The 26715-nt window shown below is 37.3% G+C and overlaps 2 protein-coding genes across 2 annotated transcripts in view; one reads left to right on the forward strand and one right to left on the reverse strand.

The window, feature by feature from the left end:
- HPSE2 (heparanase 2 (inactive)) overlaps window positions 1-26715 on the reverse strand; it is a 663548-nt gene that overhangs the window by 606755 nt on the left and 30078 nt on the right. The window lies entirely within an intron of this gene.
- LOC136159027 (40S ribosomal protein S3a-like) lies at window positions 803-26678 on the forward strand. The gene is given in 5 exon segments (XM_065920841.1): window positions 803-841; window positions 4750-4754; window positions 25208-25340; window positions 26137-26502; window positions 26505-26678. Coding segments are annotated over 5 exon segments (711 nt in total). The 3' UTR covers window positions 26673-26678.

Consider the following 26715-nt stretch of genomic DNA (forward strand, 5'->3'; position numbering starts at 1 on the left):
TCCTGGATCTAGTGTCAGCCTATCAGTAGGAGGGGCTGGTTCCTGATACAACTGGCTGCACGTTTGAGACACAACTGGTGTCCCAAAGCACATGTTGGCCTGCTAAGTGAGGCTGGATCATGAAGTGGCTGACTGAGGAGTCCAAGGTATCTCACAGCTGGTGTTAGCCTGCTGTGGGGGTGGGGGTGGGAGAGTGAGGCAGGAGGCCCAGAGGATCCCCATGCTGGTGTCAGCCTGCTGGTTGATGGAGTCAGAGCACAGGGGATCAAGGAGTTAGTGGTGGCTTACTGGCGGGCAGAGCTGAGTCCCAGGATCTCTGCCTGCAGTGTATTGGTGTTGGCCCACTGGTGAGCAGCCAGCTCCTAGTGCAGCTGGCTGAGGGATCCAGGGCATCCCAAAACTTGTATCAGCCTGCTGGTGAGTGGGACCAGATCCAAGGACAGCTGGCAGAGGGGCCTCAGGTGTCTTGGAGCTGGAGGTGACCAGCTGATGGGCATGCTGGGTCCTAAACAGCTGGCTGCAAGGTTACAGTGGTCCTAGGACTGGTGGCCACACACTGGTGAGTGGAGTTTGGGCCAGGGGAATCCTGGATCTGATGCTCACACATTGGTGGGTAAAGCTGGGTCCTGGATCTAAAGTCAGTCTACTGGCAGGCAGAGCTGGGTTCTGAGGTCTCTGGCTACTGGGCCCAGGGGTCCCAGAGCTGGTGTTGGCCCACTGATGGGCAGGAATGAGGATGTTGGAGTTATGTGGCTAATGTTGTCTCACTGGTAGATGGAGCCATGTCCAAGATACCCGTAGCATGGCCCTGGAGGTCATGGAGTTGATTGTTGGCCCATTGGTAGGTGGGGCTGGTTGCAGGGCCAAGGTATCCCAAAGCTTATGCCAGCCTGCTGGCGGGTTGTCTGGGTCATGCCATGCAGGCTGAAGGCCTGCAATTGTCCTGGGGCTGATGCTGGCCCACTGATGGGCCAGGGTCTCTGGCTACAGGGCACTGGGTGTCCCATGATTAGAGCCTGCAGTGGGGTGTGTGCGGCCCAGTCCTCAACCCTCTGGAGGACATGGCCTTCTCCCAGGGTGGCTGTGGGCTTCAGGGATCTTAAGGCAGTCTGTCTGCTGGTGTCCTTGCCCAGCTAGTTGTTTGGCCTGAGGCATTTCAGTACTGGCACCAATACTGGCTGTATACAATACCAGTACTGGCTGCAAGTGAGACCAGGTCCGGGTGCTAATAACCTAGAGGAAGAATTCCAAATAGGTGCTTGCCAGGATCAGCATCCACATGGTATAATGAGCTCCCCAAATGGCTTCTGCCAGTGTTATGGTCTCAGGTTGAGCTCCAGTTGCCTCCTGCCTCTACAGGAGGTTCTCCAAGATGAGGAAGTAGCTCTGACCCAGGCTCCTTTCAAACTACTATTTCATCCCTAGTTCCCAGAAGGTGTGGGATATTTTGTATGCCCTTTAAGAGGGGAGTTTCTACCTCCCACAGCCCTCTTGGTCTCCTGAAAGTAAGCCCTGCTGGCCTTCAAAGTCAATCATTCTGAGGGGTTCATCTTTCCAGTACAGGACCCTCAGTGGGGGAGCCTGCTGTAGGACTTAGACCCATGAGTCCCTGGGAAGAAACTCTGCAATTTTATTTATCTTCCCCTTTTTGGGTCACCCACCCAAGGGTATGAGTCTCTACTATAGCACAGCTCCACCCTTCCTACCCATCTTATTGTGGTTCCTTCTTTATATCTTTAGTTGTAGAAGGTCTTTTCTGTTAGATTCTTGTCTTTCTCATCAGTAGGCTCTCTGTAAATAGCTGTAATGTTGGCAGGCCCATGAGAGGAGGTGAGCTTAAGGTCTTCCTACTCCACCATCTTGGTTAAACTCCCTGTAGACTCTTTATTCAACCCTAATCTGTTTAAAATTGTATAAAAGACTAGATAAACACAAAGCAAGGATACTTATCAAGGATGTACAAGGCCATAGGTGTAGGAAAGAGTTAATATTATAGATATGTACATGTTCTGTTGCTCAGTTGTGTCTAACCCTTTGTGGCCCTATGGATTATAGTCTGCCAGGTTCCTCTGCCCCTGGAATTTTCCAGGCAAGAATACTGGAGTGGGATGCCATTTCCTACTCCTTTACCACTGAGTCCCCTGGGAAGCCCCCCTAATACCATACACAAAAATAAACTCAAAATGGATTGAGAGCTAAATTTAAGGCCAAACGCTACAAAACTCTTAGAGAAAAACATAGGCAGAATATTCTTAGCATAAGTCACAGCAAGATCTTTTTGATACACTCCGTAAAAAAAATAAAAACAGAAATAAACAAATGGGACCTAACTAAACTTAAAAGCTTTTTGCAGAGCAAAGGAAACTATAAACAAAATGAAAAGACAACCTATAAGCTGGGAAAAAATAATTGCAAACAAAGAAACTGACAAAGGATTAATCTCCAAAACATACAAACAGCTCAATATTTTTTTTAAAAAATCAATCAAAAAATGGGCATAAGATTAAATAAACATTTCTCCAAAGAAGATATACACTTGGCCAACAAACACATAAAAAGAAGCTCCACATCAGTAATTATCAGAGAAATGCATATCCAAACTACAATGAGGTATCACCTCACACTTGGTACAAGGTCCATCATCAAAAATCCATAAACTACAAATGCTGGTGAGGGTCTGGCAAAAAAGTGAACCCTCTGACACTGTTAGTGGGAAAGTAAATTGAAACAACCACTATGGAGAACAGTATGGAAACTCCTTAAAAAACTAAAAGTACAACTACCATTTGACCCAGCAATCCCAGATATATGCCTTTGACTGGGCATATAACCAGTGAAGAGACAAATGTACCTCAATGTTCATTAAAGCAATAGCCAGGAAACGAAAGCAAACTAAATGTCCATTCACAGATGAATGGATAAAGATGTGGTACATACATATAATGGAATATTACTCAGTCATAAAAAGGAATGAAACTGGGTAATTTGCAGAGACACTGATGGACCTAGAAACTCATACAGACTGAAGTAAGTCAGAAAGGAAAAAATAAATATATTAACACATATATATGGAATCTAGAAAAAATGGCATAGATGATCTTATTTCAAAGCAGAAATAGAGACACAGACATAGAGAACAAATGTATAGATACCAAGGGGTTTCCCTCTCTACTTGGGAAGGACTACAAGAATGGGATTGACATATATACACTATTGATACTGTGTATAAAATAGATAACTAATGAGAAACTATTGTATAGCACAGAGAACTCTACTCTGTGCTGACATAAATGGGAAGAAAATCCAAAACAGAAGGAATATATGTATGTGTGTATATATATATATATATATATATATATATATATACATATATGTATGCTGCTGCTGCTGCTGCTGCTGCTAAGTTGCTTCAGTCGTGTCCGACTCTGTGTGACCCCATAGACGGCAGCCCATCAGGCTTGGCTGTCCCTGGGATTCTCCAGGCAAGAACACTGGAGTGGGTTGCCATTTCCTTCTCCAGTGCATGAAAGTGAAAAGTGAAAGCGAAGTCGCTCAGTCGTGTCCAACTCTTCGCGACCCCATGGACTGCGGCCTACCAGGCTCCTCCATCCATGGGATATTTCAGGCAAGAGTACTGGAGTGGGGTGCCATTGCCTTCTCCGATACATACATATAAATATAAGCTGATTCACTTTGCTGTACAGCAACTAACACAACATTGGAAAGCAACTATACTCCAACAAAAATTAATTTTAAAAAACTTTAAAAATTAGTAGAAGTTTATCTTAACTGAAATAGAACTAATTAGTTATTACTTAATTTGATGAATGACACCTCTATCCTGAATATCCCACATTAAGAAAAACATTTCTGATGGAAAGATGCTTAGTTTCCTTTATAGAGGTTTATGAATTATTGATATTTCTATGGTGGACTAACTACTATGTTTATATTTATATATAATTTCTACATTACCAGAGAGATTGATTCAGTGAGATGGTAGAAGGGGTGCAATTACAATTAAATCAAATCTCATACTTGTTGGATAAACAACAAACTGGAGAACAATTCCAAAGACGTTCTCCCAGTGTTGTAAAGGTTCTGAATCCCACGTTAGGCTTCCTAGCATGAGGATTCAGCAAAGGGATGAGGAATTCCCACGGAATCTGACTTTGAGGGCCAGCAGGACTTCCATGGGACTGGCAGAAAACAAGGACTCCACCCTTGGAGAGCACACACAAAATCTTGTGCACATTAGAGTTCTACATTATCATATAGCTTTTGTTTCTTTAAGCTTTAACTGATATGTTTATAAAAGTTACAAAACACAAAATAATAATTCACGTAGTTTTAAAGATTGCAGTAATTAATTTTGCAAGGTCAACCTCTCAGCATAAATATTATTTTGCAAATGACATCTATCTAATCCTTAGATTATGGAAGTTTGTGGAGGAAAATTTTGCACTTTTATAAAAATAAATTATTTATTGAGAAGAAAGATATCAGTCCTACTCTGCAATCTTACTGAAAATCAGTAAAATCAGTAACACATACTTACTGTTCCTATGTCCTGTTTTTTAAAATATTGAGCAAATAACACTAAATTGTAAGAAAAAGATACAGATATAACAAAACATTTTTGGTGTGCATATTGTCCCAGCCTTGCAGTCTGGTGAGAAGGGCAACTGGAATATTTGCATATTGTATTGCATAATAAGACCAATGCAAAATTTTTTTTTTTTTTTGCAGGTCGTGTAAAAGACAAGGTGGCATATTTTCAGTTTTAATGGGGACACTCAGAAAAGTTCCAATTCTTCCTGACATTTTTTATAGTTAAATAAATGTGGTCTAGGTAGGAGTGTCTATTATAAAAGTAAGAGAAGAGCTAGTCAATTATATTTCAATGACTGAATTGAAATATAACTGACTTGCTCAAAGATAATTGAGCCAGGGGTCCTCATTAAAATAATCAGAAAAATTGCAGTGTTGCTTTTCTCTATGTCGTCGATGATTAAGATGTATAAGAATGACATGGCTTTTGGGGTGCAAGCCAAAATGTGCCTTAGTATTTGGAGCCAGAAATTGCTGACTCCTCCCAGAGTGAAATGTGTACTACATTGAGAAAGAAAATTCTTTTCTCTTATTGGATGATGGACTTCGGAATGATATTCATGAAATTTGTTAAGATTATTGTATAAAAACTTTCATTTGTGCTTTGCAGTGAGGAAAATACCCTTTAATACAACAATGATAAGGATACTTAAATTTTCTCCAGCCAATCAGGTCTAGTTTATTGAAACAATGTTTATAAGGCAAATAAATGAATGTGTTCAAGGAATATTTAGTTTACGCTATTCTTTTCTTTTTATTTATCTGTTTACTTATTTTGGCCACAAAGCTTGCAGGGTCTTGGTTCCCCAACCAGAGATGAAACCTGGGCCTATGAAGTGAAAACACTGAGTCCTAACCACTCTAGTTGCTCAGCTGGTAAAGAGTCTGCCTGGAATGCAGGAGACCTGGGTTCAGTCTCTGGGTCGGGAAGATCCCCCGGAGAAGGTAACGGCAACCCACTCCAGTACTCTTGCCTGGAGAATTCCATGAACAGAGGAGCCTGGCAGGCTACAGGCCATGGGGTCGCAAAGAGTCAGACATGACTGTGCGACTAACTTCACATTTCACTTTCAACCACTGGACTACCAGGGAATTCTTATTCTCCTTTTAAATTGTTACAAGTTTTTTTGAGGGGGGAGATACTAAACACTCCAAGGAAAACTGCTATCTCTGTTTCTCCTTCCCACTTATGCAGAGACAATATATGTATCTTAATACGGCAACATAAGATAAACAAAGTCACTGCTTAAGAGAACAGATTCTTGCTTGGTTTTTATATGTTTTTTAACATTTGAATTTAGCAGCTTCAGATTCTAAGTCAGGTCTCAAAAATCAAGATACCAACATAACCAAACTCAAGTAGGTATTGCATACACATTAAGATACAAAAGCCCCCCAAACCTTCATTTAGTTCAGTTTTTAATATTGTGCATTTTGTTTTTAAAAAAAAATGAGAGATGATCTACAAAATCTGCAGCAAGACTCAAGCTTATGGCATAAAGTAACTGAGTTTTTAATTCCTCAATAGCAAAAGAAAAAAAAGACTGCATTTTCTAATATTATCGCTTTTCTTACTCAATGAATTATATTTTAATTGATTACCTATGGTTTACATAGGGCTTCTCAGGTGGTGTTTAGTGGTAAAGAATCCGCCTGCCAATGCAGGAGACACAAGAGACACGAGTTCAATCCCTGAGTCAAAAAGATTCCCTGGAGTAGAAAATGGCAACTCGTTCCAGTATTCTTGCCTGGAAAATTCCATGGACAGAGGAATCTGGCAGGTTACAGTCTATGGGACCTCAAAGCGGCAGACTCAGTGACTCAACAACAGCATATTCCTATTGGCCAGTTTCTTAACTGTCTTGGGTTTGTTTTTGTATGTTTTTTTTCTTCCCTTCCTCTTTGGTTCTCTTGTGGTTTGATGACCATCTTTAGTGCTGTACTGGGGATGTTTTTGCTTTTTAGTTAGTGTAGCTATTGTAGTTTTGGGGTTTGCTATTCCTAGGAGGTTTTGATACAGCAGTCTATATACGTATAAGGTTGTTTTAAGTTGCTGGTCTCTTTCTTTTCTGGAGAAGTTCCTTTAAAATATGTTATAAAGCTGGTTTGGTGGTGCTGAATTCTCTTAACTTTGCTTGTCCATAGCCTTCAATTTCTCCATTGAAACTGAATGAGATTTTTGCTGGGTACAGTATTCTTGGTTATAGGTTTTCCCTTTCATCACTTGAAATATATCATGCCACTCTCTTCTGGCTTGCAGAATTTCTGCTGAAAAATCAGCTGATAACCTTATAGAGATTCTTTTGTGTGTTATTTGTTGCTTTTAGTATTTTTCTTTGTCTTTCATCTTTGCCAGTTTGATTAATATGTGTCTCAGCATGTTCCTCCTCGGGTTCATCCTGTATGGGACTCTCTGTGCTTCCTAGACTTGAGTGTTTCCTTTATCATGTTAGGGATGTTTTCAGCTATAATATCTTCAAATATCTTCTCAGCCCTTTCTCTCTCTTTTCTACTTCTGAAAGTGAAAGTGAAAGTCGCTCAGTCATGTGAAACTCTTTGCGACCCCATGGACTATACATTCCATGGAATTCTCCAGGCCAGAATACTGGAGTGTTTCCCTTCACCACGGGAGTCTTCCCAACCCAGGGATTGAACCCAGGTCTCCCACATTGCAGGCGGATTCTTTACCAACTGAGCTATCAGGGAAGCCCTATAATACCCAGAAGCCCTATAATACGCAGCAGGTCTCCTTCTGGAACCCCTTCTGGAACCCCTATAAATGTTGGTCCATTCAATACTGTCACAGAGGTCTCTGAGATTGTCTTCAATTCTTTTCATCCTTTACTCTGTTCTGTGGCAGTAATTTCCACCACTCTGTCTTCTAGTTCACTTATTCATTCTTCTACCTCAAGTTATGATTCCTTCTAGTATATTTTTTCATTTCAGTTACTATATTGTTCACCTCTATTCATTCTTTAAATCTTCTAATTCCTTGTTAAACTTTGTTCCTTCATCATTCCTTTTAGTCAAAGAATCCACAGCTCTAGTTAACAAAGGTCATTGATTTTGACTTTGGGTTGCCCTAGTGTGTTTTTCCCCTTCTTTCACATACACTAATACATAGGTAAGTCTTTCTAGCCAACCTTCTCTAAGGGTGGAATAAGAAAGTCAACTTATTTAAGTTTTATTTTTCTTAAACTTTGGGTAATCAGAATTTTTTATTGAGATATAACTGATATTATAAATTTGTACATAAGGTAAAATGATCACCATAGTAAGTCTGGGAACATCTGTCACCATACACAGTTACAAATTTTTCCTATGATGAGAATTTTTTTTTCATTTATTTTTATTAGTTGGAGGCTAATTACTTTACAATATTGTAGTGGTTTTTGTCATACATTGACATGAATCAGCCATGGATTTACATGTATTCCCCATCCCGATCCCCCCTCCCACCTCCCTCTCTACCCGATCCCTCTGGGTCTTCCCAGTGCACCAGGCCCGAGCACTTGTCTCATGCATCCAACCTGGGCTGGTGATCTGTTTCACCATAGAACTAAACAGACATTTCTCCAGAGAATTTTAAAGATTCGGTCTCTTAGCAACTTTCCAATATGCAATATAGTATTATTATATAGTATTATATAGTATATATATAGTATTATATAGTATAGATTATATAGTATTATCAATCACAATTACCAGGCTGTACATTACATCCTTGTGGCTTATTTTATAACTAGAAATTTGTGCCTCCTTCACTCATTTTGCCCACATCCTGCTTTGGCAACCACCAAATGTTTAGATGTTCTCTGCATCTAAAAGTATGGTTGTTTTTTGAAAATTTAGATTCCATATATAAGTGAGATCATACAGTATTTGTCTTTATCAGACTTAGTTCACTTAACCTAATGTCCTCAAGGTCAATCCATGTTGTCACAAATGGCAAGATTTCATTCCTTTTTATTGCTGAGTAATATTCTATTGTATATGTACACCACAATTTCTTTATCCATTCATCCATTGATGGACACTTAAGTTGTTTCCTCTCTTGACTATTGTAAATACTGTTGCAATAACATGGGGGTGCATATATCTTTCAAGTTGGGATTTTCATTTTGCTTGGAAAACTAACCAGAAGTGCAATTGCTGGATCATATGAGAGTTCTAGTTTTCATTTTCTGAGGAAACTCCATACTGTTTTTCATAGTGGCTGCACCAATTTACATTCCCACTGAAGTGCAGAGGTTCCCTTTTCTTCACACCCTCATCAACAGTATTATTCTTTTTTTATTATAACCATTCCAACAGATATGAGATGACCTTTCATTGTGGTTTCAATTTGCATTTCCCTAGTGATGTTGAGCTGGAGAAGGAAAAGGCAACCCACTCCAGTGTTCTTGCCTGGAGAATCCCAGGGACAGGGGAGCCTGGTGGGCTGCCATCTATGGGGTAGCACAGAGTCAAACACAACTGAAATGACTTAGCAGCAGCAGCGGCAGCAGTGATGTTGAGCATTTTTTCATGTACCTGGTGGCCACCTGTAGGCCCTCCTTGGAAAAATGTCTCCTCAAATCATCTGCCCATTTTTAATGAGAATTTTGGGGGTTTTCTGTTGTTCTAGAATTGTAAGGGTTCTTTATATATTTGGGGTATTGACCCCTTATGAAATATATTTGCAAACATTTTGTCCTATTTATTAGTAAGTTGACTTTTCATTTTGTTGATGCTTTCCTTTTCTGTGCAACACAAAATTATTTTTAAGACAAGAAATATTACTGGAGACAAACAGGGACAGACCATAATGATAAAAGAGTCGATACATCAGGAAGATATAACAACCATAAATGTATATGCACACAACAAGTGCAATGAAGCAAAAAAAGACATGAAGCAAAATCTGGCTAAATTAAAAAAGGAATTCAACAATTATAGTTGGAGATTCAGTATTCCACTCAGTATTTGACAGAACTACACAGAGGAACAGTAAGGGTATCAAATGTATGAAAAATATTATCTATCAATTTAATCTACTGACATTTATAGAACATACCAAACAAAAGCTGAGTACACTTACTTTCTAAGCATATATGAAACAATTAGGATATTCTTATGCCAGGCCACAAAGGAAGTCCAAACAAACAACTTCTAATCAAGATATAGTCAAAAACTTACAAGGAAAATTAGAAAATATTTTGAACTGAATGAAAATGGAAGCAGAACATATCAAAACTTATGGAACAGAGCCTAAATGATTAAAGAGAAAACTACAGCTGTACACACCTATATTATTAGATAGGAAGAAAAATCTCAAATCAATAATGTAAGTTCCCACTTACAGGCTAGAAGAACTAAAAATTAAACACAAAGAAAGAAGATAATAAACATTTCTATTGATTTCTATTCTGATAGAAATTTATGAAACAGAAAACAGAGAAACAACAGAGAAAATCAATTAAACAAAATACTGCTTCTCCGAAAAGATAAACAAAATTGGAAAACCTTGAGCTAGACTGGCAAAGTAAGAAGACACAAATTATCAAACCAGGAGAGGAAAAGTAATTTTGAAAGGTTATATATTATATGATTCCATTCATATAATGTTTTCAAAATGACAAAATTATAGTAATAAAGAATAGATTATAAATAAGTAGCACGAAGTTGTTGCTCTTGTGTGATCCAATAGTTCTGTATTCTGATTGCTATATTTTTTACAGAAATTTATGTATGTAATAAAATTTCATTAAAATTAAATACACACACAAAATAAATACATGTAAAACCTGGTGAAATACAAATAAAGTCTGTAGTTAACTTTACTATGCATTTTTATGAATTTTTATGAGTCTACAACTATTTCAAAATAGTTTAAACAAAACTTAAGACTTTTTTAACTTCATGTGCATGCTACATCACTTCAGTCGTGTCCAGCTCTTTGCAACAGTATGAACTATAGCTCGCCAGGCTCTTCTGTCCATGGTATTCTCCAGGCAAGAATACTGGAGTGGGTTGTATGCCCTACTTATATGAAGGTATGAAGTTTTTAACTTCATACCACAAACAAAAAAAAAAGTTAATTCAAAATGAATATGTCTAAATATAAGAATTAAAGTTATTAATTTTCTAGAAAATGTAGGGAAAAGTCTGTTTCCTTAGGTCAGGTAAAGAATTTCTTAGTTATAACACCAAAAGTACAATACAGAATGGGAAAAAAACAATGAACTGAACTTCACCAAAAAGTAAAAGATTTTAATCTTTAAGAAAATGGAAAGACAAAAAGAAATTGAACCTAACTAAACTTAAAAGCTTTTGCACAGCAAACAAAACCACTGCTAAAATGAAAACACAGCCTATTGAATGGAAAATATATTTGTAAATGATGTAACCAATAAGGGGTGAATATCCAAAATACATAAATAGCTTATACAACTGAATAATTAATACTGCAATCACATGGATGGATCTGGAGGGTTTCATTCTTAGTGAAATAAGTCAGGAAAAGACAAACATATAAATATATGGAATAATCTATAAAATGAAACAAAAAATAAACATAACAAAACAGAAAAAGGCAGATACAGAAAACAAACTAGTAGTTACCAGTGGGTAGAGGGAAAGAGGGAGAGGCAAAGTAAGTATATAATAAATAAGCTACAAGTAGGCACTATACAGAACAGAGAATATAGCCAATATTTTACAATAACTTTGAATTAAGTATAATCTATTAAAAAAATTGAATCACCATTTGCAGATCCAAGATTAATATAATACTATAAATCAACTATACTGCAATTTTTTAAAAAATTAAGACTATGAAAAGACAGCTGAAAGAAAATATTTTAAAATCATATATACGATAAAATATATTAATACTACTTAATAAAAAACTAATAATCCAATTTTAAATGGTTAAAACATCTGCAGAGACATTTCATCAAAGAAGATATACAAATTTCTAGTAAGTATATGAAAAGTTGTACATTAGTAGTCATTAGGAAAAAGTAAACTAAAATCACAATAAGGTACTACCCCGTGATACGAAAGACTGACAATACCAAGTGTTAACAAGGATGTAGAAAAACATGAGCCTTCATACATTGCTGGTGGGAATGTAAAATGGTACAGCTACTTCAGAAAACACTTTAGCAATTTCTTAAAATGCCAAATTTAAACCTAATGTGCATGCTAAGCTGCTTCAGTCATGTCCAACTCTTTGTGACTCTATGGACTGTAGCCCACCAGACCCCTCTGTCCATGGGATTTTCCAGGCAAGAATACTGGAGTGAGTTGCCATGCCCTCTTCCAGGGGATCTTCCCAACCCAGGGATTGAACTTGCATCTCCCGTGACTTCTGCATTGCAGGCAGATTCCATACCACTGAGCCAACAGGGAAGCCCTAAACCTACTGTACAAGTCAACAAAACCACCCCTAGCATGTAATAGCAGCATTATTCACAATAGCCAAAAGGTAAAAGTAGCTCAAGTGTCCACTGACAGATAAGTAAACAAAATATGGTAGATATACAAAGGAATTCAGTCTTAAAAAGAAGGAAATTCTAACACATGCTATAACATGGATGAATCTTGAATACATTATGCTAAATGAAATAATCCAGCTATAAAAAGACAAATACTCTGATTCTATTTGTATGAGGTACATAGGGTGGTTGCCAAAGAACTGGGAGGAGGGGAAAATGGGAAGCTATTTTTCAGTGGCTATAGAGTTTCAGTTTTACAAGATTTTTAAAGAGTTCTGAAGATGAATGGTGGTGATTGTTGCACAACAATGTGAATGTACTTAAGACTATTTAATCAAACACTTAAACATGATTAAGGTGGCAAATTTTGCCACTCACTCCAATACTTTGGCAAATTTTGTTATGTGTATTTTATCACAATTATAAATTTTTAAGTAATAAAAATATAGAAATGTAGGGTTTTTTTTAAAATTAAAACAAAACTTAAGTCGCCTTAAAACCTTGGGACTGCAACGTTATTGTTCTATAGTCCATGTTCAGTTTTCTCTGTAGATTGTATGAGTTTAGATATCACAACTTTGATAGAATCCTGTGTGCTGCTATTAGCAGTGCCAGATCCAGAAGAATAAGGAGCAGGCCTGAAGAACATCAGCCTACCTTTGTCACAATTCAGTCCCTCAAGCATATCCAGTCCAGGACATAGGCAATAGAAGACCACAAACAGAATACTCAAGATAGGGGACTTAGCTTGGAAGAAAAAGAAAAAGGCAAAAGAACACGAGCTTGAGGTTTATAGAAAACAATACCAAAAAACAAAAAGTAGGGCTTATTCTGACATAAACTCACCAAGGATGAGACAGACTAGAGATACTTCCTCCCCTCCTGGCTTCAAACCAGCCTCTACAACAGCAGCAGGAAAAGAAAGATTCTATCTATTCCCTTGGAGAAGATTCACAGATGCTAGAAGAGCCTCTGTGCTGAGACTGGAGGCCCAAGCCAAAGTATTCATTACCTCCCTCACCGCCCCCACCACTGGCTTTTCCTTTAACTTTCCTGACCTAGTCAACCACACACTTTCCTAACATTCTAGTCTCTGATCCCCACTCATCTTAGAATTCCTCTCTCTCCCTTTCCCTTCAAGTCCCTGAGTTTATCCACTTTGGCTTCAAAATGTCTTAAAGTTGTCCTCTTCTTTTCAATTTTGTTAATACCATGTACCTCATACCTAGACAACTAAATGAAAATTTTATAGGAGAAACTATTTGAGGCTATGCAATGCTACATTTTTCTATAAACTTCTACTCAATAATTTTAGCATTCATCAGTGAATCTTGCCTACAACAATCATTCCTCTGGTATTCTAATTGTGGCTTCTCACTTTTCTCATTCCATCTACACTTATTAACTGGAATTCTCCTGTAAGAGAAGAGCTGTCCCTTCTCCTAATTTATGCAACTACTGTTTATATAATCATGAATTCATAGGTGTTTTATTCTTCATATCATCATATTTACCTATTTTGCTATGCAAGTTGTTCCAGCTTTGGCTATTTGGAGCTCTTTCAGGTTAACTTCTGTGTCTTTCTGACATACTCCTATCATTTTTTTAAAGCACTTCCTTATTTTTTAACACTGCAAATGTTCCAGGGTCACCTTGTATTTTCCCTGCCCCAGTTCTGGAATCATATTCTTCTCCAAAAGCCCTGTGAAGACTCTTAAAAGCCCCTTGGATAACAAGGAGATCAAACCAGTCATGCCTAAAGGAAATCAATCCTGAACATTCATTGGAAGGACTGATGCTGAAGCTGAAGCTCCAACACTTTGGCCACTTGATGCGAAGAGCTGACTCATTCGGACACAACTGAGCTACTGAACAACTTAAAAATCAACATCTGGGCACAACATGTGCTCACTACTATTAGGGCATCACTACTTCTAGGCACTTCTCAGTAGAAGGAGATAGGAAATTCATATGTATATACAACTGATATATGCCCACATGTCCATGTTTATTTCTGTATCTACCTACCTGTATAAACATTAAAAGAAGGGAGAGGGGGGAATAGAATACATTAGTTCATACAAATGCCTCCAAATCCAATCTGATGCCAAAGGATTCATTCTAGAGTTCCCATTTGTTTGTCATTTCTTTCTCTAATAGTGAGAAACCTCCTTGTCATCTACTATATTTGCTTATTTGTTCAAAAGCAATCAAAAACAGCTTAAGAATTGCTATTCCACAACCGTATGAGAGGGCTTCCCAAGTGATGCTAATGGTAAACAACCTGCCTACCAATGCAAGAGACAAGAGTTCGATCCCCTGGAGATAGGCACTGCAACCCACTCCATTATTCTTGTCTGGAGAATCCCATGGACAGAGGAGCCTGGCAGGCTACAGTCCACAGGATCGCAAAGAGCTGAACATTTAGCACACATGCATTGCTTCTAGAAACAAATTTATCAACTACAGTTCAGTGGTTTTGTTCAGTACTTTTTTTCATTAGCCTTGAAGAATTCAGTTAAAATAAAGTTTCTTATTAATAATCCTATCTTCTTCAAGCATTTTGTGTAGTTGTGTCATTCATTGTAATAGAGGTAAGATTCATTTGTGAATTCCATTTTTAGTTTCCCATTATCCTAGTTCATTTTTTAAAATTTGAGGACAGTAAAATTCACTCTTTGTGTTGTAACATTTCTATGAGTTTTGACAGTTGCACATATAATCAAGAATTCACTAGTACATTGCCACATAAACCAGTCTGATTACCTAAGAAGCTCCCTCATGCCACTCCTTCATTATCAATCCCTTTCTCCATTTTCACCCCTTAGCAAACTGATTTATTGTTTTTTGATTTGGGGTTTTTGGCCCTACAGTTTATTCTTTTCCAGAATGTCTATTAATGGAGTCATACAATATTTAGTCTTTGGAATATGTCTTCATTCACTTAGTTAAATGCATTTAGGATTCATCCATGTTGTTGTGAATCAATAGTTCATTATTCTATATTGCTGAACAGTATTCCACTGAATGGATATACCACTGTTTATTGACCCATTCATCTACAATACAGCTTTTTCTGTAGATACAAGTTTTCAACTGATTTGGGTCAAATTTTAAGAGCAAGACTAGACTGTCATATGATAAATGGATGTTTAGCTTTATAGGAAACTACCAAATTTTGTTCCAGAGTGGGTGTATAATTTGCATTCTCACCAATAATGTAGGCGAGTTCTTACTGTTCCACATCCTCAACAGCACTTGGCATTGCCAGTTTTGTTTGATAAGACATTCTAACAGGTTTATAGCAGGATCTCATTGTGGTTTTAATTTCCACTCCCTAATGATAATGATGTTGAACATATTTTATATACTTATTTTCCATCTAAATATTTTCTCTGGTGAAGTATCTGCTCATATCTTTTGTCCATTTTTTAATTCAGCTTCTAACCTTCTTTAATTTTAAAAGTTCTTTGTGAGTTCTGGATATAAATCTCTCATCAAATTTGTGATTTTTAAAAATATTTGCTTCCAGTCTGTGACTTCACTTCTTTTTACAGGGTATTTCACAGAGAAGGTTTTTAATTTTTATAGTCTAATTTATCAACTTTTTATTTTATGGATCATACTTTTCATAGTTATTTTTTAAGTTTTCACTAACTCCAAAGTCACACACATTTCTCCTTTTTCTTCTAGAAGTTGTGTAGGTTTTGTGTTTTATATTTAAGTATATGATCAATTTTGAGTTAATTTTTATATAAAGTATGAGGTATGTACTAAGGTTCATCTTTTCACAGAACTTCCTTCCAATTGTTCCTTCCAAAACAAATGGCACTGGAACAACTGCCTTTACACACTTGTCAAAAATAAGTTCACAACACTTGTGTGCATTTACGTTTAAGCTATCTATTCTGTTCCACTGATCTATGTGTTTTTCCTTTCACCAATACCATATTCCCTTGATAATTGTAGCTTTATAATGTCTTGAAAAATGTGAATTTCAAAGAACTTTGTTCTTCTTTTTCAGATATTTTTTGCCTATTCTAATTCCTGTGTGTGTCCATGTATAATAAGTATTATAAACTTGTCATAAAGTTTATAATATAATATATATTACATATATATGTGTGTATATATACATATATATGGAATGTAGATTTACAAATGAATCTATTACAATGAATGACACAACCACACTAAAGGCTTGGGAAGAAAAAAAAAGGAGCTGACCTAAGAAGTTTTATTTTGACTGTGCATGTGCATATTTATATACACATACGGGCTTCCCCAGTGGCTCAGTGGTAAAGAATCTGCCTGCAATGCAGGAGATTCAGGAGAGGGAGTTTCAATCCCTGGGTTGGGAAGATTCCCTGGAGGGCATGGCAACCCACTCCAGTATTCTTGCCTGGAGAATTCCATGGACAGAGGAGCCTGGTATGCTACAGTCCATAGAGTCATAAAGAGTTGGACACTACTGAAGTGACTAAGCACCCATACACACACACACACACACATACACACACACACACATATATATATATTCACACACACCTATAGAAAAGCTTTATTTGATTTTGTTAGGGATTGAGTTACGTGTATTGATTACATATTAGAGAGAATTGATGACTTAAAAATATTGAGTCCTCTAATCCACGAACACATTATCTCTCTCTCTCTCTTCATATATTTGACTTCTTCCGCCTCTGTTTTACAGTTTTCAGCATAAATATACATTTTGTTAGATTTACACCTTTGGGCGCTATTATATATGTCCTTTCTTGAAATCTCAGATTCTAATGTTCATTTTATAGAAACATAATTCACTTCTGTACATTAACATGCTATCCTACAGCCTTGGTAAACTCACTGTTAGTTCTAGGAATTTTTTATAGATTCTTTGGGTTTTTTCCAACATACATTATCATGTTATCTGCAAATAGAGACAGTTTTATGTCTACTTTTCCTGCAGCCTTGGTAAACTTATTACTAGTTCTGGGAAATTTTTAATAGATTCTTTGAGACTTTCTAAGGTAAATTATCATGTTACCTGCACATAGAGATAGCTTTATGTCTTCCTTTCCAAACTGAATGCTTTTTCACTGTCTTGCCATAATGCACTATGTGCAAGTATGAAGGTGAATAGGAGTGGTGAACATCTTGCCTTCTTCTCAGTCTCAGATGAATAATATTCAGTCTTTCATTATTAAGAATAATATTACCATAGCATTTTTTAGATGCTTTTTATCAGGTTAGAGGAGATCCTAGATTACTAAGAGCCTATATCATGAATGAAAGTTAAATTTTATCAAATGCTTTCTCTACATATTTTGACATGATCAATCTGTTAAGTAAGTTACACACTCACCATACACACCCACACAAACACACACACACAAAGCTTGTAGGAGTTTAAATTGCATTAAATTTATAAATTGCATTAAATTTATAAATTGCATTAAATATAAATTGCACTAAATCTATTAAATATAGAAAGATATTCAGTCTTTCTACCCATGACATTTTGCATCTCCATGTAATCTTCTCTTCCATTTTTCAATAAAATTTTACAATATACTCTATTTAAATTTCGCAAAACATTTCTTAGATATATTCAAAGATACTATAGCTTTTGATTTTATAAATAGTATTTTATAATATATTCTAACTTTTGTCCCTTGTTTATACAAATGCACATGGTTTTGCTATTTGGAGCTTGAGTTCAGCAATCTCAATGAACTCTTATTATTTCTAGCCATTTGTGTCTAGAAGTTTATAAATTCACTAGGTAAACAATTACATATCTGCTAATAAAAACAAGGTTGTTTATTCATTCTTCTTGCATATTTTATTTATTTACTTTTCTTATTTGTTGAAAGACACAGAACTCCTGCATTTCTGCTTACCTTACAACCAGAGACGCTGGCTGCCTTTGTTCCACGTTATCTTTTCAAAGGTATTTGTATATTTAACAGTCTTCCAAGAAAGCGACAGTGCCTCACTTCAGAGCAAAGGGCAGGCATGCTTAAATGTCCGATGCAATAAAGATAATATTCCCCTCTACAATAAAGAACATGCCTGTTTACTCCTCACTATGAATGATTCTCCCTAATCTCACAGTTGTGTGTGCATGCTCAGTTGTATCTAACTCTTTATGACCCCATGGACTGTTACCCACCAGGCTCCTCTGTCCATGGAACTTTCCAGACAAGAAAACTGGATTAGGATGCCATTTCCTCCTCGAAGGGATCTCAACCCAGGGATCAAACCTGAATCTCTTGCACCTCTTGCACTGGCAGTTGGATTCTTTACCACGGCTCCACTTGGGAAGCCTAATCTAGGGTTACCCTCTTGTTATATAACCCATTGCATGTTCAAGTATCACCAGCAGTCTTCCTGTTGTTCTATGGAAATTTGGAACCAGAAAACAACACAAAAATTTGCTGATACTCTGGCCACTGCTATTGCTATAAAAAATAAACTCCTTTTTGTCTGACACAGGAGTCTCATATCTTCTGTCAACATTCATGAAACTGGTAGGTTACCTTGTTAGCTTACAAGAAGGGTAAAATTTCAGATCCTTCAAAGTTCTTGACATTATTCTTCTGGCTAGAACCTCCAGTACAGTGGTGACCTACGGGCATTGTTGTCTTCTTCCTGATTTTAAGGAAAATGATTCTAACATTTTACCATAATATTAAGCATAATAATTGATTAAGATTCTTGGTGGATATTGTTTTTCAAGTTATGAGAAGTTGTTAAAAAAAATTCCTAACCTATCCATTTAACTTGGGAAACTGCTATCTTAGTGAACTAAAAGAGTTGACACAGCTTTAAAAAGTGGTTCTCCTTGAAATTAAAAATAGGAAAGAAATCCCTAGGAGGGACTATTAGAATTTCATATAAGACAGTTCTTCATTATGTCATGCCTGACAGAACATTTAGCCTGTGTTATGTTAGCCTCAATCAACTAGATACCAATAGCATCCCTAGTCTTGATGACTGAACCACCCCTCTTCCCTCACCAATTTTTTCAAATGTGCTCTAGCGTCGGGGTTGGCAGTCTTTTTCTATAAAGAGCCAGAGAGCAAATATTTTCAGTTTTGTGGGCCACACAGTCTCTGCTGCAACTACTCAAGTTGGCTTATGTAATGCAAAAGCAGCCATAGACAATACATAAATAAATGAGCATGGCTGCACTCCAATAAAACTTGACAAAAACAAGTGGTTGTAAGATTCGGCCTGTAGGCTGTACTTTGCTGACCTCTGCTCTAGAGGGATGGGTAGAGAGTAGAATACCCTCAAATTTCACAGATAAGAAAATAGGGTCAGGGATGAAGTGATTTCCCCAACGTTCTGACTGCACAACAGTTTGTACCAAGCAATGATTAGAACACAGACCTCCTAACTGCTGGTGCTCTTCCCACTGGGACACCTAACAGAATAAATGACACCCTGGAAGAATCTGCCTCAGCAAGTATTTTTACCCACTTCTACTAAATGTATGCAAATATATATGGATACTTGGCAGATGTCCATGAATGTTTAAGGCTCTGCTCCAGCTGTCTTCCTACTCTGTGGTGTGCAGTATTTCTCTAATTTTACATCATTCCCAGATGAAGACACCATGGTTTCATCCCAAGAATGTTCATGAAAAATGCAATACATTTGGGCTGAAGGCTGAACCCAGAAGCAGAGACTTCCCACAATAACTCAGCATAAATCATTCATCTGCTAGATATTTCTAAGGACAGCCTCACAGAATTGAGCACAGCCCTGATTTTTCATCTGTACAACAGGGCTGACACCCAATCAACCTGAAGTCTATTTTCAAGTGAGAATCCTGAAGAACTGGATCTAATACTAATCTATACAAAGAATAAGAATATAGAACATCTACTTTTCATTCATCTGCAATTGCTAAGATTCCACCTATAGAGTTATTTTGTTTGGCCTGATTGATTCCTCACAAAAGTGCTAAATAAGTTGCCTCATGGCAACTAAGCCTCACGGAAGGACTATGTAATAATAAATAGCTATTAGCAGTGATACACATAGCTTGAAGCAAAGTAGTAGTTCTCAGAAAAGGACTGGGCTTGGAAAAGAAAAGCAACATAATCAGCCTTGGCCAAAACCAAGGCTTTGCTGATTTACTCAACAAATCTGGGGCTGTTTTTATCCTCACTTGATATGTCACACTTTGGGTAGAATACTGGACTACATGAACTAAAGTTCTTCCAACTCTAAGATTTAGTTAGTCTAAATTCAGGGGGGAGAAAAGAGAATGTTACATCCTGGAGAAACTCTCATAAAAGATGAACTCAGGCATGAAGAAAAGACAGATGTTAGATATGGAAAGTGAAGGGAGAGGTATGTGACGCAATCAGTGTTATTAATAACTACACAAATAGCTCCTCTCTTCCTCATACCCAAACAATAAAATCCACTCAGAAGCTCTAAGATGATCCCAATATCAAGAAGTTTCTAAAGAGAACCTGCTAAGAAATGATTTGGAATTTACTGCACCAAAGTAGCAGTGATGACACCAACTAGAGCCAATAGTCTGCCATAATTGTTGATTGAGCAGTAATAATCTTAGATGGCTATTTCTGTTGGAATCTGGTGTATTAAAATGATAGGTAAGGACAGGTACCAACAATTATACTTAATGCATACTTTTTGATGAAGTGAAGAAATATTTAGGTTCTGGAATAGAGTCAGTAGCATTTGTCTTCATTTTGAGCCTGGAGAAACTAACTTAGCTTCTTTGAAAGTTGACATCCCCCATGGTATGTGTAGACTAACTAGGACTAGAATGTTTATATCCTTGACTTACATCATTTAGGTTTAAAGTTCTCCAAAGGAAAATGAGTAGTCCAAAGCTGCTAAATGTCAAAGTCAACCAGAAAACAAAACAGAATTCTAAAGAAATCAAAATAAAGGTTTAGACATCTGAACTTTTGATAAGGATTTATCAAGCATAATCAGTTCCTTGTCTAACTTGGAAACAAACCAAATTTCCTCATGTGGATGGCTTTGGAGCCTCCTAGTGGCAGCCTCAGGGGACCTACAGAACTGGAGTCCCGGGACGGACCAGACTTTCAAGACTGTTTGTTATCTATACTGATGATCAATTCACACAAACACATCAGCTCCTGCAATGTACTCAGGGCTTCACCGGTGGCTCAGACGGTAAAGAATCTTCCTGCAATGCAGAAGACCTGGGTTTGATCCCTCGGTTGGGAAGATCCCCTGAGGAAGGAAAACAGCTGCCCACTCCAATATTCTGGCCTGGATATAGTGCTCAACACACTATATTAAACAATAGGAATTCAAAGATGAATAAATGTTTGTCCCTACCCTCAGGGAACTCACAGCCTACTACTATATACACAGGTAAGAATAGAAGTAACTCTGAATCAATGTAATATGCACTTATAATCTGCAAAATAAAGGAAAAGGATGAATTCAGGAGTGTGTGATAAAGGGGGTTGACTTCTTAGCCAAGTCTTGACTAAAGGAAAAACAGAAGTCTATCTGATGAAGAATCCCAGGACATATATATTTTCATGCCTTTGCTAATTCTCCTTCCTCTTTGGATTAGTCTACCTTTTCCATATATCATAACTAGAATACTAAGACTTGAGTACCCTTAAGGTTCTCGTTTTTTCTTTCAAGCACTGAAGAGATGTCAGAGGCTGTAAATCAGATAAGTGACTTACCTATTGAAGACTATTCACAAAAATAATTCTGATAGTAGTATGAAAAAATGTATTAGCAGAGCTGGGGTGCAATTACTATGTCACAGTATTCCAAGGGAAAGGTGAGGGCTGGCAGCACAGCAGCAAGAAAGAGGATTTCAGAGTTAAAGACTACTACACCTATGTTAGGGGCTTCCCAGGTGGCACTAGTGGTAAAAGAACCCACCTGCCAATGCAGGAGACCCAGGTTCCATCCTTGGGTCCAGAAGATCCACTGGAGGAGGGCATGGCAACTCACTCCAGTATTCTTGCCTGGAGAATCCCAAGGACAGAGGAGCCTGGCGGGCTACAGTCCATAGAGTCACAAAGAGTCGGCCAACAACTGAAGTGACTTAGCACACATGCATGCACGCATACCTGTGTTAAAGACCTAAGTTAAAGACTTCTGATATCTGATGGCCAAATGAATATGGGAGACTACGCTCAGAAAAGAATAAAAAATAGTTCAAATTTTTCCTTAAGAGATAAGGTAGGAAATGATGCCTTTAACCAAGATAGGGAACACAAAAGAAATCAAGGGGATGAGTAATAATGAGGAACATTAGTAACTAGTTTTATTTGAGGTAAAAAATTTAGGATTTGTTTAAGAAACCCTAGGAAGTGTCTGCAAAACTCCTAACTCTGAAAAACACTATAACCATCTCAAAACAATCAACAGTGATAACCACTATTAAAATGTTAGTTGTTGTTCTCTCTTAGTGACATAGGGAAAAGAACAATCATTTCCATTTTCATAAATAACGTCTTGAAATTGATTCAGTCTCAGAAACTTAAACTTTCATTAGACAATGAAAATTTTCTAGCAAAAGTGAACATCTTATTCCCCTTACTTTTGTCCCCTTTGCTTTATCCAAAAACATCCATCATTCAATGAACGAGTTGAGTTCCACCTTTGCCTCGCCACAAAGCCTTATCTTATTCCTTCAGACCTTACACATTACTCTTAGGTTACCATACCTGAACTCTCATAGCACTTGGCACAGATAATATTCTACTACATTGTCCTTTATGATTTGCTAGAGTTTTAAGGAAATTTAGTTGTGTCTCTCCAACTATATTTAAGTTCCTTAAAGAGTAAGGCACTGGCCTACTTCTGCTCTCAGCCAGAGGCCAACTAATCCCCTAATTCACCTCCCTTATATTTTACAAATGATAAAACTGGGCCCAGACAAGCTAAATAAGCTGGGCACAGTTCACAAGTAGTTTGTGAGTCCAGGTACCCAGAGCTTTATTTCCTTAACATTTCTCTGCTTTCAGATACCCCATAAATATTTATTTTTTAATTTTATTATTGGAATACAATTGCTTTACAATGTTGCATTAGTTTCTGCTACACAACAAAGGGAAAAAAACAGCTGTATGTATATGTATATTCCCCTCCCTTTTGAGCCTCCCTCCTACCCCCCGAAATTCCACCTCTCTCAGTCATTACAGAGCACTGAATTGAGCTCCCAGTGTTATTCAGCAGCTTCCCACTAGCTATCTATTTTACACATAGTATGTACATATGTCAGTGTTAATCTGCTGATTCATTGAGGTACTTGTGCATCATGTTTCCTTTCCTATGAGGCATGTTTGCATCTTAACAGAATATTCAAATTCCAAAGGAGCCAAACTAATGATTATTTAACAGTGGAATTATAAACCTCCTGAAAAGCAGTCAGGAATCTATTTGGGGACAGGGAGACATTCTGGGAAACTCAAAATCATATCACAAATTTCAGTATTCAGCTATGCTAGAATGACAGAAACCACATTAACCCCCTTACCTTGAATAACTTTTAAAAAGGACCAAGGTACACCAAACAATGCTTTCTGACCTAAAAACATAAAGCGCAGGACAGTGATTCCTAAAGAAGGAAAAACAAACAAGATGAGCCCTATCATTTGCCGTCTCATACCTGGAGAGACCTTTCAGGCTTGTAGTATACAATAGGGAACCAAAACAGAACTCAGCAGTCTTGCTGAGTTGATGACACAGAGTTCAGAGCTAGGAGAGGCCAAGGCAACTAAAATTTGCAGCGTACAAGAGAGGAGGGAGTTACACAAAAACATGAGCTCCAGCAGTGGAGTTTTCTGACATCCTTGCATATGTGAGAAAACTACCAAGGTAAGGAAGAAAACCACCAGGAAGGAGTAAGTAAAACAATCAGCACAGGACACACAGGATCAGGAATAATCCACATTCTGGGCAATCAGACTGAAAAGACCTCATAACATACAAGGCTTCGAGTAAGAAGGGTACAGAATAAGAAAAATATTGCTTCAGAAAGGTATTGCTACAATAGAGAAGCCAAATTAGTCATAGACTATTCTAACAAAACTTAAAACTTGAAAAAAATCAAGCTGATCCCAAGGACCTTAACTTCATCTCTTAAAAAAATAATATTTAAAGGAATATCAAATATCCAGCATCCAACAATGTAAAATTTAAAATGTCTGATATCCAGTTTAAAACTAGCACACAAAGAAACAGAAAAAGATGACCCATAAGCAGCAGAAAAATAAATAAATAAAAACAGACAGAAATGACACAGATGATTAACGTAGCAGCCAAAGAAATGAAAAAATTATTTTAAAATATTGTCTATATATTTAAGAAGACAAAAGAAAGCAAAGGAGTGAAAAGAGAAATATAAAAGATATAAAAAGAAACAAACTTAATTTCTAGAAATAAAAAATAGTAACTGAAATGAAAAGTATACTGAATTTAAGACACTGCAAAAAATTAATGGCATAAAATGACATATATAAGGAGGGAAAAGACTCAAGAAAATTTATTGGAGCATTACAGAGCCATCAGACAATATTAAACATCCTACTGTATGAATAATTGGTGCCAAAACAGGATGGGAGAAGGAAAAAATAATGGTCCAAATTTCTAAATTAAATGAAAACTATAAACCCATAGAAACCTAAAAAGAAGAAACAAGAATAACACACTAAAGTGTATCACAATCAAACTGCTGAAAAGCAGAGATTAAAGGAAAATCCTAAAAGTAGACAGAACAAAAAGACACAAAGGTAGAGTAGACTTTTTGTCAAAAACAATGCAAACCAGCAAAAGACAAGTCAACATAGATTACCAAAATGAAATGCAAAGAGAAGGGGAAAAAAAGAACAACAACAAAAAAGAACAGAGAGGCCAACAGCAGAGGAATGCTATGAAATGGTGTATTGTACACAATATACCATTGTGTGGCATCCTAGAAGGCAAAAAAAAGAACAAGAGGGCTGAAGAATAATGGCTGACAATTTTCCAAAATTAGCGACAGACAACAAACAACAAACCAAGGCCTAGATCCAACAAACTCAGATAGCACTAAATAGGATAAATAGCCCTTCTGGCTCTCTGAGCAGCACCATAGTGGTCAGTAAGAATAAGTGCCCTACAAAAGGAGGCAAAAAGGAAGCCATGAAGAAAGTGTTTGACCCATTTTTTAAGAAAGACTGGTATGAGTCAGGATGGCTGCTATCCAAAAGTCTACAAGCAGTAAATGCTGGAGAGGGTGTGGAGAAAAGGGAACCCTCTTACACTGTTGGTGGGAATGCAAACTAGTACAGCCACTATGGAGAACAGTGTGGAAATTTCTTTTAAAAAATGGAAATAGAACTGCCATATGACCCAGCAATACCACTTCTGGGCATACACACTGAGGAAACCAGATCTGAAAGAGACACATGCACCCCAATGTTCATCGCAGCACTGTTTATAATAGCCAGGACATGGAAGCAACCTAGATGCCCATCCATCAGCAGACGAATGGATAAGGAAACTGTGGTACATATATACCATGGAATATTACTCAGCCATTAAAAAGAATTCATTTGAATCAGTTCTAATGAGATGGATGAAACTGGAGCCCATTATACAGAATGAAGTAAGCCAGAAAGATAAAGAACATTACAGCATACTAACACATATATATGGAATTTAGAAAGATGGTAATGATAACTCTATATGCAAAACAGAAAAAGAGACACAGATGTACAGAACAAACTTTTGGACTCTGTGGGAGAAGGGGAAGGTGGGATGTTTCGAGAGAACAGCATGTATATTATCTATAGTGAAACAGATCACCAGCCCAGGTGGGATGCATGAGACAAGTGCTTGGGCCTGGTGCACTGGGAAGACCCAGAGGAATTGGGTGGAGAGGGAGGTGAGAGGGGGGATCGGGATGGGGAATACATGTAACTCCATGGCTGATTCATGTCAATGTATGACAAAACCCACTGCAATGTTGTGAAGTAATTAGCCGCCAACTAATAAAAATAAATTTAAAAAAAAGAAAGAAAGAAAGAAAGACTGGTATGATCTGAAAGCACCAGCTAAGTTCAATATAAGAAATATTGGGAAAACACTGGTCATGAGAACTCAAGGCACCAAAATCTCATCTGATGGCCTCAAAGGTTGGGTTTTTGAAGTGAGTCTTGCTGATCTGCAAAATGATGAAATTGTATTTAGAAAATTCAAGTTAATTATTGTGGATGTTCAGGGCAAAAACTGCCTGACTAATTTCCCTGGCATGGATCTCACCTGTGACATAATGTGCTCCATAGTTAAAAGATGGCAGACCATGATTGAAGCTCACATTAATGTCAAGACTACCAATGGTTACTTGATTCATCTGTTCTGTGTGAGTTTTACACAGAGAATCACAACAACCAGACTCAGAAGACTTCTTAGGCCCAGCACCAGCAGGTGCGCCAGATCCATAAGAAGATGATGGAAATCATTACCCAAAAGGTGCAGACAAGTGACTTAGAAAAGGTGGTCAATAAAGTGATTCCAGACACCATTGGAAAAGACAAAGAAAAGGCTTGACAATCTCTTTATGTCCTCTGCGATGTCTTCATTAGAAAAGTAA

This window comes from Muntiacus reevesi, chromosome 2 (assembly GCF_963930625.1).
Source record: "Muntiacus reevesi chromosome 2, mMunRee1.1, whole genome shotgun sequence".
Classification (NCBI taxonomy): domain Eukaryota; kingdom Metazoa; phylum Chordata; class Mammalia; order Artiodactyla; family Cervidae; genus Muntiacus; species Muntiacus reevesi.